This window comes from Hylobates moloch, unplaced genomic scaffold, assembly GCF_009828535.3.
Source record: "Hylobates moloch isolate HMO894 unplaced genomic scaffold, HMol_V3 SCAFFOLD_1, whole genome shotgun sequence".
Classification (NCBI taxonomy): Eukaryota; Metazoa; Chordata; class Mammalia; order Primates; family Hylobatidae; genus Hylobates; species Hylobates moloch.
In genome coordinates this window covers 67,262,194-67,280,837 of record NW_026652276.1, presented here as the reverse complement: position 1 = coordinate 67,280,837, position 18,644 = coordinate 67,262,194, and the positions used below count along the sequence as shown (strand labels likewise).

The 18,644-nt window shown below is 40.6% G+C and overlaps 2 protein-coding genes and 1 long non-coding RNA gene across 4 annotated transcripts in view; 1 reads left to right on the top strand and 2 right to left on the bottom strand.

The window, feature by feature from the left end:
* Positions 1-4,547, bottom strand: part of ATF2 (activating transcription factor 2) — a 95,152-nt gene extending 90,605 nt beyond the window's left edge. The window contains exon 1 of one of the 2 annotated variants that reach the window (XR_009214183.1): positions 4,438-4,547. The gene's annotated coding sequence lies outside the window, so the exon portion shown is untranslated. The remainder of the gene's footprint in view (positions 1-4,437) is intronic. The other variant, XM_032755323.2, reaches the window with a different exon arrangement.
* LOC131383834 (uncharacterized) lies at positions 3,924-4,587 on the top strand. The gene is made up of 3 exons (XR_009214189.1): positions 3,924-4,095; positions 4,164-4,323; positions 4,446-4,587. It is a non-coding gene; the product is annotated as an uncharacterized LOC131383834 (long non-coding RNA).
* A 10,017-nt stretch (positions 4,588-14,604) lies between these two features.
* On the bottom strand, positions 14,605-18,224 carry ATP5MC3 (ATP synthase membrane subunit c locus 3). The gene is made up of 5 exons (XM_032755322.2): positions 18,106-18,224; positions 17,804-17,916; positions 16,540-16,620; positions 15,515-15,708; positions 14,605-14,863 (listed from the first exon to the last, which is right to left on the bottom strand). The coding sequence occupies exons 2-5, from the start codon at positions 17,840-17,842 to the stop codon at positions 14,749-14,751; spliced, it is 429 nt and encodes a 142-aa protein (XP_032611213.1). The 5' UTR covers positions 17,843-17,916; positions 18,106-18,224; the 3' UTR covers positions 14,605-14,748.
* Positions 18,225-18,644: the final 420 nt, after the last annotated feature.

Sequence of the window (18,644 nt, the reverse complement as noted above, 5' to 3'; positions counted from 1 at the left end):
TTATTTACATCTCTTCTTTACTGTCAATGTCAAAATGCCAAGGAAAAAAAATCAATAAACATACTTAAAAAATGAAAATGATGCTGGGTGTGGTGGCTCATGCCTGTAATTCCAACACTTGGGAGGCCGAGGCAGGTTCGAGACCAGCCCGGCCAACATGGTGAAACCCCGTCTCTACTAAAAATACAAAAATTAGCCAGGTGTGGTGGCAGGCACCTGTAATCCCAGCTACTCAGGAGGCTGAGGCAGGAGAATCAGTTGAACCCGGGAGGCAGAGGTACAATGAGCTGAGAGCGGCACTGCACTCCAGCCTGGGTGACATAGCGACTCCATCTCAAAAAAAAAAAAAAGAAAAGTGAAAATGAATACACTAGTTTCAAGGTTGCCAACAAGAATAAATTGAAAAGATACATATAATGAATACATATTTATTTATAATTATATAATATGTAACATTAAATACACCGGTAACACAATGTGTAAAAATAGGCGGGGTGCAGTGGCTCATGCCTGTAATGCCTTAAAAGTGAAAATACACCAGTTTCAAGGTTGTCAGCAAGGTTGTTAAAAAGTCTCAACAAATTGAAAAGACATATATAATGAACACATATTTATATTTATATGTAACATTAAATATATTTATATTATAAAATAATGTGTAAAAATAGGCCTGGTGTGGTGGCTCACACCTGTAATCTCAACACTTTGAGAGGCCAAGGCGGGCGGATCACTCGAGGCCAGGAATTCCAGATCAGCCTGGCCAACATGGTGAAACCCCATCTCTACTAAAAATACAAAAATTAGCAGGGCATGGTGGTGCACCCCCGTAATCCTAGTTATTCGGGAGGCTCAGACAGGAGAACCACTTGAATCCGGGAGGTGGAGATTGCAGTGAGCCAAGACTGCACCACTGCACTCCAGCGTGGAAGACAGAGGGAGACTGTCTCAAAAATAAAATAAAATAAAATAAAATACAATTACTGATGGCCTTAAAGATCCACAAATTTCCTTAATTTTCTATGAAACTATCTTATACCTTACTATATAACCTTTTAACCTTGAGAAACATAACAAAGGAAATAAAATGTTCTCTGGGGTTTTCCTTCAAATATAAATAGGTGAATACTATCCTCCTACTTCAACATTAAAACTTACATAAAGAGAACATGCAGCATTTTAGACAAGTTCTTAGCCTTGAGGAACTGGTGTGAGTATAAGATAAACACAGAAATACTAAATTAAACTCCAGATTGTAACAATACCAAGTGAGTTTCTTGGTTTTTGTTTTGTTTTGAGATGCAGTCTCATTCTGTTGCCCAGGCTAGAGTGCAGTGGCACGATCGGCTCACTGCAGCCTCCTGCTCTTGGGTTCTAGCGATTCTCCTGCCTCAGCCTCCCCAGTAGCTGGGATTGCAGGCGCCTACCAACGTGGTTTCACCATGTTGGCCAGGCTGGTCTTGAACTCCTGACCTCAGGTGATCCGCCTGCCTCAGCCTCCCGAAGTGCTGGGATTACAGCCGTAAGCTACCACACCTGGCTATGGTGGGATTTTTTTTTAGGGTACATTTTAATTATACAAAATAACCCAACAGGTGCTATATGCATTGACTTTTATAAAAATCAGTTGAATATTAATTATCGTTATTCACTGAATTTTTAACGAGAGGTTCTGATGAAAATCTAGTTTTAATAAGGGAGACTTCAACTACTTTATATTCTCCAACGACATTTTAGTAAGAATAAAAAAGAGAAAGAAATACCTACTTATAGACATATTTCATATTGGAAGGAAGAGCCTGAAGACAAAATCAGGAGAAACAGCACACATTAGTGAGACTGTTTACCTGATCTAACATGATCTAACAATTTACCAGACAAGAACGTATGTATCATTAAAACCCAAGTTTTCCAAAATACAAAAATTTGGGTAGAACAAATGTACATTATTTTGTGAAGAGTTAATGCTACTTATAGATAGATGTTTGATGTATGGCATATTTTTGAACCATACTCATAGAGCTTTCAGATCCTGAATACCAATAAAGAGGACCCCACCCCCATTATTTGTTAAAATGCTGACAAACATTTCTACTATTTATTTATTTATTTGAGACGGAGTCTCGCTGTGTCGCCCAGGTTGGAGTGCAGTGGCGCGATCTCGGCTCACTGCAACCTCCGCCCCCCAGGTTCAACGGATTCTCTGCCTCAGCCTCTCCAGTAGCTGGGACTACAGGCGCCAACACATCCGGCTAATTTTTGGTATTTTTAGTAGAGACGGGGTTTCACCGTGTTAGCTAGGATGGTCTCGATCTCCTCACCTCATGATCCGCCCCACTCGGCCTCACAAAGTGCTGGGATTACAGGCATGAGCCACCGCGCACGCCCAGCCTCTACTATTAGCTTAAAAACAAAAAACGCCAAAGAAAAAAGTGCAGGATTTCCTGGGTTACATATTTAACTAATAAAAATATAGTGCCCCAAATACGAAATAAACATTCGGATATTTTTAAAAAGGATTTTCAGGAAATGCACCCGGAGCTATAGAAGGTATTATGTACCCTACACATAAAAAAAAAAAGTCCCTGAAAGCTCCTTCCTTACTGACAATTAAAACACCTAACATCTAAGTTCTAAATTTCCACGATATTACATTTTAAATCATTTCTTAAAACTTAATGGCAGTAGCATTCTCTCAAAGCAAGATTAAACGTCTTAGGAAGGCAACATACACATCATGGCAAATTTGGAAGATTCTCAGAAACTCTTTTACACATCACGGTAAATTTGGAAGATTCCTAGAAATTATTTTACAAAGACGAGGATTCTTAACTATTACGCAACTACTGATGGCCTTAAAGATCCATGAACTTTCTTAATCTGCAGAGGGGAATCTGTATTTTTAAAATGTATTTTACAAGGATGTTCCTATCATTTTTGAAACAAAGTTTTTACGGTGGATTCCTCAAGTAAGGAAAAAAAAATTAACACATGATAAAACTGCTTCTGTGTTAAACCTGTAGGTTTGACTTTCTAACAAGCTTTTATAAAGCTTTACCTTCATAATTTTGATTCAAGAGACCAAAGCTATATGGCTATTTAAAGATTAGAACGGCTGTTACAATGATAATGCCAGTGGTCATGTTTCTTCAAATAGGACAAAAAATGTGCTCAAAGGAAGTCAGTTTTTGTTCTGATTTTAAATGTATATCTTAAATGCATGCATTGTGATCGTCTCCATAATTTAAAACCTCTAAGAAATTTAAACTTTCACATTATAATTTAGGGATTAGTCAATCCCTTAGTACCAGTTAAATAATAGCCAGGAAAGCATTAGAAAACCTGAAGGTACATGTAAAGAAATGCTTTACATCACTATTTAAAATATGTGTTGAATTTTAAGAGAAACATTTCTTTCACTAAAATTTCTGATGCCTAAGGTCCATCAGGAGTAATCTCTTTTACTCCATGATATTCACAGTAGTTTTGCTCTTGGCCTCACCAGTTTTAAGAGTCTCCATTAAGGAAAGCCAATTTTATCCTACCTAGGGGCACAAAAATAGTCCCCAGCTCCTCCTTTTTCCTCCTAGGTTCGGTTAAACGAGCGAACATAGAAAACACGTACACACACTCCCTTTCGGCCCTGGTCCCTAGGGCATTGATGAAAAGCAAATTATTTCTTTACATAAGGTCTGCTGTCCACCCAGAGAAGTTAAAAAAAAAAATAGGGGAAAATACCAGAATCAGTCTGCACCCACACCTAAGCCCCGCCCCACCGGGAAAAAGCGGGGGGTAGCGGGATTGTGAGGGTGGCGGAAAGGACGAAAAAGGCCGAGACTTCCAGCTCCTAGGTTCTCCACACCATTCTTTCCTTCAGGCTGCACCGCAGCCAGGGACCCTGATTCTATTTTCAGCCGCGCCTCCCGATCCTCCTCCCCGCCACCATCACAAATACACCGTCCTCAATCGCTTGAATACTGGGTGGGGAGACCAGAGTGGGCCCTCTCCCCGCCCAACCCAAGGACTGTGGGTGGGAGAGGTCTCCCTGCGCACACGGCTGAATCGACGCGCGCCCCGAGGACCTCTGAACTGACCCAAGTAGGGTGAAGATAATTCGGAGGGAGGGGTCTAAGAGGGAGCCGTTATTCATTTTTCCTCTGCCTTAGGAAAGCGCGCGAGAGGGAGGGGCCGGAACAACGAACGCTGGTTACCTAACGGTCCGGCCCAGCCAGTCAGGCTCCCGAAGTCCACACCGCGCGGGCCGCTGAGGTGGCAGCACAGCCACAATCGCCCCAAGGGCTAAGGAGCACGTCAGGAGCACCCGAGGTGATGGGAAACGGGGGGTGGGGACTGTGCTGAGCGACGTCGCCATGTTAGCGCCTTCTTTCTCCGTATCCCTACAGTCTCCAGCCCTGCTGACCTCTGCCCATCATTACTCACCTTTCCAGGTCACTAGTTCATGATCCTTTCGGTCACCCACGAGCCCCGAGCACAGCCGTGTTTACAAACCACCCCTGGAGGAAAAGGCTGAACGGCACTTTAAAGGCCACGGGCTCCCACAGGCTTCCGTCCTCTCTCGCGAGATCGGACTGACAAACCCCGCCCCGCCCGCCCCGCTCCCGGCATCCCCCCCTTCCTTCTCGCGCCCCTCCCCTTCACGCACACGCCCCTTCTTGCCTTCCTTCTGAGGGAGCGCCTCCGAGTCAGGTGATTTCGTCAGGCTTAAGGAGAAGAAGGCGGGTCTTCGGCAGGGCGGGTAGAGGGGACGGGCACCAAAGAGCACTCGGGCGCTCATGATTGGACAAGGAGCCCGAAAGGCGGGAAGCAGTTCTGGAAGGGGCGGGACCAGAGGGCCCAAGGAGCGTTACCTCTGTAAACCCGGAGCTGTGGAAGACTGTGATTGGCTGCCAGCTGGAGGAGGGTGCGGGTGCAGGCGGCGGTGGAGGGCTAGGCAGGGCTTTGGCGGTGTGAGGGGAGGAAAGGTGAGCTCCGGAAAGGCTGCTGGAGGGAAAGCAGGATGGGTCCTCCGAGCCCAGCCCAGGAGCCGGGTGTCTCCCTTTCCGTCACTTCCCAGCACTAGGTAGGGAGGTGGGTAAAGGTAGGCTGCGTTCCTCAGCCCACCCCCTGGTTCCCCGGGAACCTGAGACGGGGAGCTTCGGGTTAGGTGAGATTTGGGGGAGGCGGAGTTTGCTGATAATTGACCATCCCTCCCCTCCAAAAAACCCCACACAACTTAAAAGATTTTAATACTAACTGTAAGCATGTTGGTTATTCAATAAATAGGCACAAGTTGAAAAGTATGATCAGAGGCCTCTGTGAACATTTATATTATTCAATAAAAGATTTTTAGTGTCATTTTTTCCATTTATTAAATACTGATTTCTAGTCTGTAACAAAATTATGAACTAGTTTATATATTAACATAAAATACACTCTCAAAATTTTTGAAAGGTTTTGGGGGATAGTATGAGAGTTAATGAGTCTGAAGTTGAAGAATGGTATCTGGCATAAAAGTGAAATTGTAATGGCATTGACATTTTAACAGGTAGGTCTCTGGACCGCATACATGTGTATAAGCCAACTCAGTCCTCTTTTAAAACTAATTTTAGTTAAGAAACATTAAGCCAAATTATTAACACTTTCCTACTTAAAATGCAAGTACTGTCCCCATATAGTAACAGTAATGTTGTAGTGCATTGTAGTGTAACATTAATTATGTCAGCAAAACCTCACAGTTCAGATTACTCATGATGGAAATGGTGGACAAAATGTTTGATTGACATCACAGTTAGGTCTAGAACACATTGATTAAATTGATGCTTCTCTCTCCATCTCCCAAAACAACTAATGTGAGAAAAAGAACTACAAATGTTGTGACATTTCAAAAGAAGTTTGAATAAAAATCTATTCAAAAGAATAGATTTTTTAAAAAAATTATTTTTCCATTCACGTGTATTAAAATTTGAAATTATTTTTTCCAGTGTTGATTCAATTGGGCAGTAGCTTTGGTTTTAAATTTCTTATTTCTACTTCTCCAGTCTGTTGTCAAGCAGTTAATTATCTACATGATGTATTCGAGAAACAGATTATTTTAAAGAAAATCTTTCAGTTCTTTTTAGACGAGAAGAACTGTTTAGTGATATGAACAGTACTCTAATCTGTTTTGATAATTCAGTTTTAGCTAATTTTCTAAAGAGAGGGTATACCTAAAGTGAGAAAAAAAATAAGATAGGGGGCGGGAAACAGGTGGAAACTATGCCAATCTGTTATATATGCATTTTGGCAGCCTGGCATTTAACAAAGGGTCTCACTTTATCCACATATTTCTAGTTCCACAACAGTTTGTTTACTATAGTTTTTCTACAAGTGGGGAAAATATTCAGCATTGTCAAAATGAATGTAGTTACCATATTCAGGTCTGATTCCATGAACTTGTCTCACTACTTATTCATATCCTCATAAAATGCCACCCTTTTCCATCTTTGTTCTCACTTCTGCATTCCTCAATATCCCCAAGAGTCCTAAAATTCTTTACAGTCTTCTCTTTACAAACGCAGGAAACTTCTTGTAGACCTCTTCTTTGCCAGTCTTGTTCCATAATGCATCTACCCAACTTAGTTCTAAGAGAATTAGTGAGGGGGTCTAGTGAATCTCCTTTAAGAACCCAGCATGACTGCTAAATAAAAATAATGTTCCTTAGATACAAAATGAGGCTATTTGAAGAAAATGCATTTCTGTCATGAAAATGTTAATAAGTAAATATCACAAGAATCAATGATGGTCTCTAAATGCCCTCAAAATCTTCCAAATGCCACATAATGTGGTATTTCCACCTTAGTATGATAGGGCTGTTAATCCATAATCTGTTAAAACTGCTCACAAAAATTCTAAAACTAATGTGTGTGTGTGTATATATATATTCAATAAATACATATATATGTGTATATATGTATATACATACACATATATGTATATATACACATATATATACAAACATATATATATATATCTGTTCTCACGCTGCTAATAAAGATATACCCGAGACTGGGTAATTTATAAAGGAAAGAGGTTTAATTGATTCACAGTTCAGCATGGCTGGGGAGGCTTCAGGAAACTCACAATCATGGCGGAAGGGGAAGCAAACATGTCCTTCTTCACATGGTGGCAACAAAAAGAATGAGCGCCCAGCAAAAGGAGAAGCCCATTATAAAACCATCAGATCTCTGAGAACTCACTATCATGAGAACAGGATGGGGAAACCACCCCAATGATTCAATTATCTCCACCTGGTCCCTCCCATGACGTGGGGATTATGGGAACTACGGTCGAAGATGAGATTTGGGGTGGGGACACAGCCAAACCATATCTCTCTCCATCTTCCCTTTCAACTTCCTCTCCTTCTCTCTCTCGCTAATAATTAATTTACAGAACATAGTTTCTGTTTGTCTGCGGCTAACCAAAACAGAAGACTACAGGGCACCCCTTATGTCTACTTGGTACAACTAATCCTAGGCTTAGGGAAAGAGCCTCTACATTTTCATGATATTCTCGGGATGCAGCCCAGTACAGTGGATTAGCTGGGGTTTTATCAGTGGGATCAAGGTAGGGGTGTGTGCGGTGTGTGTGTGTGTGTGATGTGAAAGGGGTGGGGGACACAGGACATGATTACCCCACTGATATCTGAGAAATGAAATAGGATAATGTGGCCCTAGACATTGTACAGACATTTTGGTAGCTTCTATCTCATGGCAGATCTTTTCTTCTCTCTGCCAGCTAAGGGTCTTCCTGCACATTGCTGAAATGACCTATGTTAAAGTTACCTCTCAGCACTTGTCCTCATCATGGAAATTTTAAGTGCAGGGATGTCTACCCTCCAACCCAAATCTTGGGTTTCCCAAAAGAATTTATAATTAATGGGGTGTGGCATTATGGGGAAAAAGGGCTATGTTTATCTTCACATTATACCAGTTAGCTTATACTAGCTTCAACAAAACCAGCCCAGAGACAGGGAGAATGGAATTTAAGGGCCTTGTTTTCATTCTTGATGCTAATACCACCTCTCGCTCTCATCTGACTCACCAGAAAGAGGGATTGCCATCATTATATTCTTCTTTTTATACAATATTGTTATTAATAAAAATAGTACCACTCCTACCTTTCATAGCTTCCCATAACTAGTCTATTTGTCAACCTGAGGCCCACATAAAAAAAAGCCATGTGATCTGTATCCTAGAAATCAAGGGAGGTCTGTCGGCATATGGATCCTCCTGGGTCCTTAGACTAACATCCTGCTCTTTTCAGTTACCTTCTTACCTTGGATACAGCCTCATAGGTCAACTATGGCCAACGAGGTCAACCATTGACCTAATGCTCTCTTTACTCATAAAGCACCTATATTTAGTGAGCATGAACATTCCAGGCACTGTTTCTGGCTCTGAGGTGACAACTATAAATAAGACAAAGTTTTTTCAGCAGACTCTTGTGGTTGGGTGCAGGGGCAGGGGGAGACATGCTACATATATAAACAAGATAATTTAAATTGTGGTAAGTACTATGGAGAAAATAGAGCAGGGGTGTAATAACATGCAATATTAGAAGCTTGCTTTTTAAATACAACTTTAGAGAACTTGAAAGTAACAGACATTTTAGATAGCACTAGAGCAGTCGGAGAATTCTGTGAGTTGTCCTTAAGATACAACTCTTGGGGGAAAAATACTGCGATGTCCGGCAGCTGAGAGACTCAGCCAACCTGTGTAGCTATTTGAGGAAGCAAAGCCTGGGATGCAATTATAAGAGGAGATCCTGGAGTCTCCATGGCGGGTAAGTGCTGACTAAAAGCTGTTGTTGAAAAGCAGCCACTGACAACAATCATGGGTCCTCTCAGGACTCTCTACCATAATCAGTTGTAGGATGCTAGCTCGTGCTAATGGGAGGAACAACCAAAAGCTCTTGGATTTATGAGTCTCTATTGGTCTTAGGTACTCTCTTTACTTCCTCTCTCCAATATTTAAGCTCCCTTGAGAAAGAAGATCGAAGTCACTAAATATTTCAGAGGAGATACATTACTTTTGTCAATTCAGGAGAAAGAAGTGCAAATTCTTGCCAGGAACCTGAACCAGTTTTTAGAGAAATAATACTTTTTGCCCTTAATAATGTAAAGAATTGGGCAAGTAACTGATGGACCATGTGTTTGGGTGTTAAGTCCGGAACATTGTCAGTAGAATTATACTATGAAATAACTACGTTGATATGCTCAGCATGTAGAGGAATCAACAATTCAATTTATAATTTCCTATGTAGAAATCACAAAATATTTTAAAAGGCTTTGCACGTAGGACCGTAACAATACAATTTTTTCCTCTTCCAAGCACCCAACACCCAAACCAAACCATATTCACTAAATTTGTCTAACAGAACTTAAAATTTACAGCAGAAGCACAAGTAGTTTATTTGGTTCTCAAATGTTACTTACCATTTATCTACAATCCTGCCTTAAAATTAACAGCATTTACATTTATTTCTACCCAACTTCAATCACTCAGCAACTTGACCTCAAATTTTGATCATTCCTCAAGCCTACCTTATTTCCAAGATCTTGAACTCTGAAATTCTTTAAATTTCTTGTGTATTTTTTGGTTCTTATTGAAACGGCTTTTCAACATTACTGAAACCTCTGAGCTCTTGACCCCTCTGTGTTATTTCAATTTATCACCTTTATTGTGTCTTCCCTTGTTCCTTACTCGGTTTGAAATGCATAGGTCATCTTGTTGAACAGTGCACTTGTTTGCTGCCTGCCTAGAGCCACTCTGACCTTCCATCATCTCTTCTTCCCAGTGCACAACCCTGATAACCCTCACTGCTCTTTACGTCAGTTTGTATTAACAAGTTTCCCAACATTGCTGGAGAGTCACACAACTAGGTGAATGATGTTCACTACCAATTTGTTACCTATCTGGAGCTGGGTCCCTACTGCTGCTCTGCACTTCTTTTATGCACATCTAGTCTGTGCTGTACATACCTTTCTTCTCTTTTCAAGCCCAGATCTGTAAAATTATACCTCTTGTATTTAAAATTATATAAAAAACAAAGTTCATCATTTCCCCAAATCAGCTTTTTCCTTGTCATCGCTAACAGTCACATTAAAAAAAAAAAAAAATCAGCATGGGCTTTAAGGAAGATCTGAATTTGGATCCTGACTTTGCCACTTAATGGCTATGTGATTTTGGGAACTGTTTAACCTCTGAGCCTATTTTCCTTTGCATCTTGGAAATTATTCCCAAGTTTACAGAGTTGTTATGAGAGTTAAATAACAGTATAGCTAGCACTTACTAGATGCACACACCCTCTCTTCTCCTAGCTGGTTCCTGAGATCTAGGCATTAAATCCTACTGATACCACCTTTGCACTCTTTTTAAAATATAGTTGATCTTGAATAAGGTTGGGGGTTCAGGGCATTGATTCCCCCCATCAGCCTCCCATGCAATAAAAAATTTGCATATAGCTTTTGACTTCCTCCGAACTTAACTACTAACAGCCTACTGTTGACCAGAAGCCTTACTGATTACATAGTTGATAAACAAATGTTGTACTTTATATACATTACATACTGTATTCTTACAATAAAGGTGGAGAAAAGAAAATGTTAAGAAAATCCCAAGAGAAAATAAATTTCTAGTACTATATCGATATCATTAAGTTTACAAGTTTACACCATCTGTTTACAAGACGAATTGTCTGTCTGAAATGGTGACAACTGCAGCTGCGGACCTCTTCTACCTATGGTGCATATCAAGCCATTCAACTTCTGGCAATGTCATGACTTCGCATCTTGGGGACCGCTTCTAGCATCACTACTAGTACTTTGTATAGGTTCCATGGTGTTATTCAAGGTTTATAATATTGCACTAACTCAGTGAAAAATATGCAAGAACTGGCCGGGCGCGGTGGCTCACACCTCTAATCCCAGCACTTTGGGAGGCTGCGGCAGGGGAGGTCACCTGAGGTAAGGAGTTCAAGATCAGCCTGGCCAACACAGTGAAACCCCATCTCTACTAAAAATACAAAAATTAGCTGGGTGTGGTGGCAGGTGCCTCTAATCCCAACTACTCAGGAGGCTGAGGCAGGAGAATCGCTTGAACCTGGGAGGTGGAAGTTGGCAGTGAGCCGCCATTGCATTCCAGCCTGGGAGACAAGAGCAAGACTTCATCTCAAAAAAAAAAAAAAAAAAAAAAAAGGCAAGAATTGCGAAAGATCACTTTTTTTGGGATACACAATTTATTGGAGATGAACTGCCCCACGGAGATGATGAGCATCACAGCATTTTAAGTGGATACTCATAACACTTAAGCTCACTACAATAGCAACAGGAGGTGGCCACTAAATTATTACAGTAGTACAGTATGTTCTTCAGTTAATTTTATGCAGCTATGATTTACTCCATCTGTTTACATTTCTCAACTGTAAATGGTACAATGTAGTCTATGTGCATGTTTTGATAAATTTAAGTTTTTGTAATAGATTTATGTATATTTTATGGCAGTAAATGTAGACCAGTATCTACATATTTTATGCATTCATACTATTTTCTTAATTTTCTCAGTCATTTCTAGGCTACATGGTTTGTCTGAGTTTTTTCAATTTGTTACAAACCTCAAAAATTTTTCCAACATATTGAAAAAAATCTGTGTATAAGTGGACCTGCACAGTTCAAACCCATGTTGTTCAGGGGTCAACTGTCTTCACTGCCATCATCCTAGACTAGACCTTCATTACATCTCAGCAAAGCTACTACAGAATGAACTGCTGTTCATTGCTGGCTCTGGTCCATCTCACACACTGGTCTCCTATCAACCTTTCTAAAATACAGCTCTAAACTTTGAATGACTGATAGTATCACATGAATAAAACTCACACTCTTATACCTGCCTGTTTACATAAAATGGCCCCAGTCTTCCTTTACAGCCTTATCTCACACCATTTCTGTTTCATACTCAGGGAACTCCTTGTTTCTCATGTACCAGTGCTGTGCTCATTTACTTTTCCTCATGCTGTTCACTAGCCAAAATGCCCTCTTCTTCTGGTCTGTCCTTGTGACACGGTTCTTTAAGGTTTGTCTTAAGTTACAAATAGTACTTTTTCATGTGATTCTTCAACTGTAAAATTATTTCTACTCCCTCTGAACATCTGAACACTTACTGCCACTCATTTAATTCACCATTTTACCAACACCATCTTATCAACAAAGAAAATCCATTTCATGTTTGACAGAAAAATAGTATCTTTATCAGCTTCTGTTCAGAAATGAAGGTGTCAGTAAAAAGCATTTAGCATTAATATTTGTTTGCAAAGCTCGTAAGCTGAGGCAGTACTTCCTACAAAAATGGTGCACAATAAACATTTCTGCTAGTAGATGCATTCCACTGATGTACTTTCAATGTCGCAACTTTGTTACTAGAAATAAAAGTAAAAGGATGTATACTCAAGGATGTTAAACTTGTGATGCACCATTCCCTTTCCCCTCTATAAAGTTCGAGTTATTGTGTGTGGTTTTTTGTTGTTGTTTTCTCAGTAGGCTGAAGACTATGCAGCCACAGCTCAGTTAGTCCATTTTCATTCTGGGAGATTCCCTCAGCTGGGACATCTCTTACAAGAAACCTGTTCCCAAATCAACGTTTCAAGCCTTTTCAACCACCAAAACCAGCACCAAGAACAGGTCTTTACCAAGACTGTTTTTATTTAAAATATACTTGGAATAGATGACTATTAATCTAAGCATTTTCCTATCACTTTTAAAATTTTATACTATGTACTTTGTATTACATAGTACAGTACTTAGTTTCAGTAAGACAGGTAAAATTTGCCATTTTAACCACCTTAAAGCGTACAATTCAGTGACATTTATTATAGTATATTTACAATGTTGTGCAATCATCATCACTAATTCATCAAATTTTAAAAATCTTTTAATTTTTAAGCCAGATTTAGCAGTGAGGGGCTATATACCAACTTTAATGACACTAATGTTAGTAAGTTCTGATAACCCACTACCATCGGACCAGCTGTAATTCATCCAATTTTCATCATCCTAAAAGGAATCCCCAAACGCATTAAGCGGTCACTCCCTTTTCACCCCCTCCCTAGTTCCTGATAACTACTAATTGGCTTTGTCACCATGGATTTGCCTATTTTGGATATTTCATATAAATGGAATCATGTGGCTGGCTTCTTCCACTTAGCATGCTTTTTAAGGATTCACTCACATTTATTATCAGTGCCTCATTCCTTTTCATGGCTGAATATTCCATTACATGGATGTATTTTACTTATCCATTCATCAGCTGATAGACATTTGGTTGTTTCTACCTTTTGGCTATTGTAAGTAGTGCTTCTATGAATACTTGTATACAGGTTTTTGTTTGAATACCTATTTCCAATTCCTTTGGGTGATATAGACTAGATGATGAATCAACTAAAAACGAGGTAGCAGCTCTACCTCTTTAGCTTTTTTGGGCCTCATTTCACTTTATAGAAGGTAGGATATATATAACTTAGTGATTCTCAAACAGTATGCACACAAACTACCTGGGAAGCCTTTTTAAAGATGCAGATTGCTGAGTCTCATGTCCAAAGAGTCCAATTCAGTAGGTCTGGAACCTAGGGATTTTTATTTTTTAAACAAGCACTGATTCTGATGGAGGTGGTCTTCCCACACTTGAGGAACTTAGGTAACTGCTCTTTCTCAATGGAAATCAAACAGGCAAAGGGCACTAAGAAAAGTAAAATGTAGCTTTCATAATTATGAACTTTCAAAAAACCCTGAAACTTGGACGATAGATATTATGGTACAATATATTTGCTAGGGGAAAAACTGTTTATAGTAGCACCACCTTCTTCCTTTGAATGGGAAACGTTTGACCAAGAAGCAACATAAAGTATCAGCAGCACAATACTGTTGAACCAGCTATCATCCCCAAGACTCCCACTATAAAGATGTTAGCAACAGTGATACACACTGCCTTACAGCAACTTTTGGCTGTAAAAATCTAGCCAATTCAGTTTACTTTTTGATATTTGGTTTTTAATAGTCTTGTTCAAGTAAGAAACTAGCTGCTAGTTGGACTGAGCCTGTTCTGAAAAGACATGGAGGATTCGTTAGAGGCACACAATTGCTTAATGTGAGACTTACTGAAAAACAAAAATCACATTACCCCCTAGCTTAAGGCTTCATTTCCTAAAAAGCTGACGTGACTTATTTTTAGAACCACCCGCCAAGTCAGTCTTGGAAGGTGATTCTGATTTGAAGTATTCTAACTGATGTTAGACCTTAAAAACACAAGACCATCTTCAGTATTAACTACATTTAATTAATCATATTTTATAGAAGCTCAAAACACCCAAATATTTATCCTTTATATGAATAAACAAAAGCCCTATGAATTACAATATGCAGAACACTATATAAAAGAATTCCCATAAAAATTACATAGGAATATTTTTCATCAGTGGAGCAACTGCTGTAGCTTCCTCTGAATTGGACAGCATCTGCCTGAATGCACGTTCTTCTTTGTGATACTCTAAACTTAGTGTAAGTACAAATCACAGAAGAAATTAAAGTTTTCATCTTTAATGAAATGACTTTGGAAATAACGTACATTTCCATGACACCAATACTACAGTTTTCAGAGTCACAGTAAGATACACAGAATTACATCCGTAATTAATATGAATGCCAACATGTCAAGCAGTAATTTGTTACATGGCAAATAAAATCAAGAAAGCAACCATCAAACAAAAGAGACCCATAGCTTCAGACAAGGCAAATCCCAGGATAGCATATGAGAACAGCTGCTGCTTCAGCGAAGGGTTTCTAAAAGAGACCACATATGACTGTTACTTTGAAATATTAGTTTCAACATGTTTGGTAAACGTTAAAGAATCAGATTACTAGTGTGGGGATTTTTGTAAACTGAAAAGTCTGCTGGAAGAGTATTTGCCTAGATCTCTCTTACACTATTCTCCTTCAATCCTGATAATATGGTGTAAAGGTAGGGAGATGTCTGTCAATATAAATGGTTGGTTTGCATTCATTTTGATGGGTTCTGACATTCTTATCCCTCTGAAAATATGATCTATACCTTTTAAGATCTGACAGTTTAGGTCTTAAATTAAATTGATCCTTTTAAGGAATGTGCTCTAATAATTTTATTCCCAAAATAGCTTAACAATTAGGAATGCAGACTCTGAAGTCAGACTTAGTTAAAATTCATTTTCTGACATTTAGTAGCTATGACCTGGGCAAATAATGTGACCTCTGTGTCTCTAGTCCTTCACAGGTGTTATTCTCATAACACCCCAAATGGTGTTATGAGAATTAAGTGAGATAATGCATACAAAGCCCTTTAAATATAATGCAAGACACAGAGTAAGCACTTAATGAAAAGTAGCTATTATTTCAGTAGCTAAGTTTCCAACTATTGCAAGCATGTTCTTTAACTTATTTAGGGATAGAAATGATTACCTGGCATAACCAATGATAAGGCTACCAAAGACTGTTCCAATACCAGCACCAGAACCAGCCACTCCTACTGTTGCGGCACCTGCACCAATAAATTTGGCAGCAGTATCAATGTCTCTGCTGATTGCACTGGTCTGAAACTCCCTTTGGATTAGCTGAGACACACCATTCTGGGCCCCATTAAATACCGTAGAGCCCTGGAAAACAGAAAATAAAGGTAAAGGTCGTATCAGTAATCACAGGTAGCTATTTTAACTAAATACCACACTGTCAAAATGATAACTACTTTTTTATTTTGTAGCTGAGTGTAAAGAGGCAAATCAAGAGCTTAGAATAATCTCACTCTTGTAGAACAGGGATAACATTATCTACATCTTAAAAGGGTGTTGAAAATTAAGAAACAACATATATAAATAAGCTTTTAAATAGAGTAGGGTTTTTGTTTTGTTTTGTTTTGTTTTTTTAAAGAGAGACAAGGTCTCACCTGGTCTGTCACCCAGGCTGGAGTGCAGTACAGTGTGGTGTGATCATAGCTCACTATAGCCTCGAACTCCTGGGCTCAAGCCAGCTGCCCACCTCAGCCTCCTGAGTAGCTAAGACTACAGGTGACCACTAGGCTGGGCTAATTTTTAAATATTTTGTAGAAACAGGATCTTACTATGTGGCCCAGGCTGATCTTGAACTCCTGGGGTCAAGCAATCCTCCCGCCTTGGCCTCCCACAGTGCTAGGAACACAGGTGTGAGCCACCACATCCAGCCCAATAGAGTAGATTTTTCAAAAACTGTAGCTATTATAATTTTAAATATAGGCAACTTAAATCAATAGACTTGAATATAAATACTACAGTATTTCTTGGCCAAGTTTTGGATAGAGAAATTTCTCTATTTGGCTCATCTAGTTTTTTGTGTAAAAGGGTGGGAAAGAATTGCCCTCAAACTCTTATTAATAAAGTTTTTTTCCTTCACTCTAATCAAAACCCTACCCTTACTTGGTAGTGTTACCTAATTTCAATTATTGCTACTATTACCTCTCCAGTCCTACTAGCCTCTGGTCGAGATAACACTGATGCAGAAATTGGTCTGTATGCAACTCTGGATCCAGCTCGGATCTATTAATGAAAAAAAAAAAGATTCCAATATTAAGAAAGAATACAGGTGAGACTTCAATGACTTTTCTGGTACCATGAATTCTAAAACAGCAAGCAGTAAAAATGAATCAGAGACTTCTGAATTGACTCTTCGCTGTTTGGTCATTTTTAATACATGAAGCAATTTTAATAAAGTTTCATGCTAATGAAATTGTAAAGCTTGCTACCTTGAATAAAATTTCTAATAACAGTTACAAAGAGAGTAAGAACTGCTTTTGACATTTCCATTATTGTAGTGCCATTAAGTCAAGTCAGAAAAAACCAATAAATACCACACATTCTTTGGCAATTTTAAGTGGACCAACAAGTATATTAGGAGCGTCACTACAAACATTTATCATTCAAAATAGCCCAGCAGTTAATATGAGCCCTGACCATTTCAAAGATATTTCTATATGACCATTAATCATAAAAAAAATTTCTAAAAAAGGAACTTAAGCAATTCTACATCAGTTTAAGAATAATCTGTGAAATATCTGACCATAAGGACATATTCCAGTCCAACTTCTCTGCCCTTGAGTGTCCACTAAACTAAGGTCACGGAAAAACCCTTCAGAACCAAAACCTGATTCTCTAAGACAAATCCTCCAGATTTAGACCTCACTTAAAGCCTGCAAAATTGTTATGAAAGTAATACTCCAGAGGCAGGAAGAAAGACTTTGGGCTCGTTCCCCCACCACCTCCCTCCGCCCCCACACGGAAAGGCGAAGTCCCTCCCTCTGCAGCAACGAGTTTGACCTACAGACAGGCACTGGAAAGCGCTGCTGAGGTGAACTAGGCCTCAACGGCCCCCTACATCCTCTGCAGTAATCCAACCTTCGCGTCGATAATCCAACAGAGAGGCTGAGAGAAGGTGGGGGAAAGGGCCGCTCCGGGTCTAGGGACAAGAGAGTTTGACCTACACCGAGTGAGGCCTGACAGCTAGGCCTCGGCTGCTCTGCCTCGCCCTAATGGCGAGGAGAGGGCTGAGATGCCCTAAGATTAGCAAGAAAGGAAGAAAACGGCAATGGGTTAACAGGTGAGGAGAGAGCCGTTCCCGAGAGGGCGGTGTGCCCCGTCCGAGGGTTGCCCCATTCAACAACGTGGACGCTCCAGGCCAGGAGGCCCACCCCTCAATCCCCCGGGCCCTGCCTGGGCTACGCACCAGAGAGGGGGTGCAGGCGAGCTTGGCGCAGGCGAACATCTTACACTCTTCGAGACCGCGCGGCTGGAGATAACTGGGTGACAGGCGACGTGGGCTCCTCTCCCGCTTCCTCTCTGCGGAGGCAAAGAGGCTTAAGGTCAAGTGCCCTCCAGGGGCCTGTTCTTCCCACCCAGGCCCCGCAGGCTCCCATGCACGCTGTCAGCTTGGGCCCCGTGCCCAGTGAGGCGCCGGCACAATGAATGGATCCCTATTGGGCGCCGCTCCGCCATGGCCAGGCCGGGCTCCCTGTGCCCTCCACTTACCTTCCCGGGAGGTGGCGGCGGCACCGGCTGCGGCAGAGGTCGAAGGAGTGGGACTGAACGCGCAAGCGCGGTCCGGCTCTTATTCGCGCCGCAGCACCCGGATGAAGAAGGCGGGGTTTTGGGTGCACCAAGGAAGACACTCAAGGTCACTTTGTAACAACTTTATTGGCAACTAGCCGGGAAGGACAACGACAACCACCTGGTGATGGGGCAGGCAGGGAGTGTAAGAGGGAAACAAAAAGAAAAACTAGACTAGCCCCGGCAGAGAGGACTAAACAGATTAACTTTTGATATGAGTTGGCTGCAGGATAGTGGGCCTTTTTCTTCACGTTGGCACTTTGTAAGATTTGGCCTTTTATCAGTTGCTGCTTCTCTGTAGTAGAAGTTGACTTGCTGGTCATTCTCTTCCTCTGTGAAATAGGACTGTGGCTGGGGGGAGGAAAGAAGGGTCATTCACTACTTAACAGGAAACTAGGGTCCCCAGCAAAGTCAACATATTTATTTCAAGGAACCTGGAAAATGGTTCCAGAAGTAAGGCT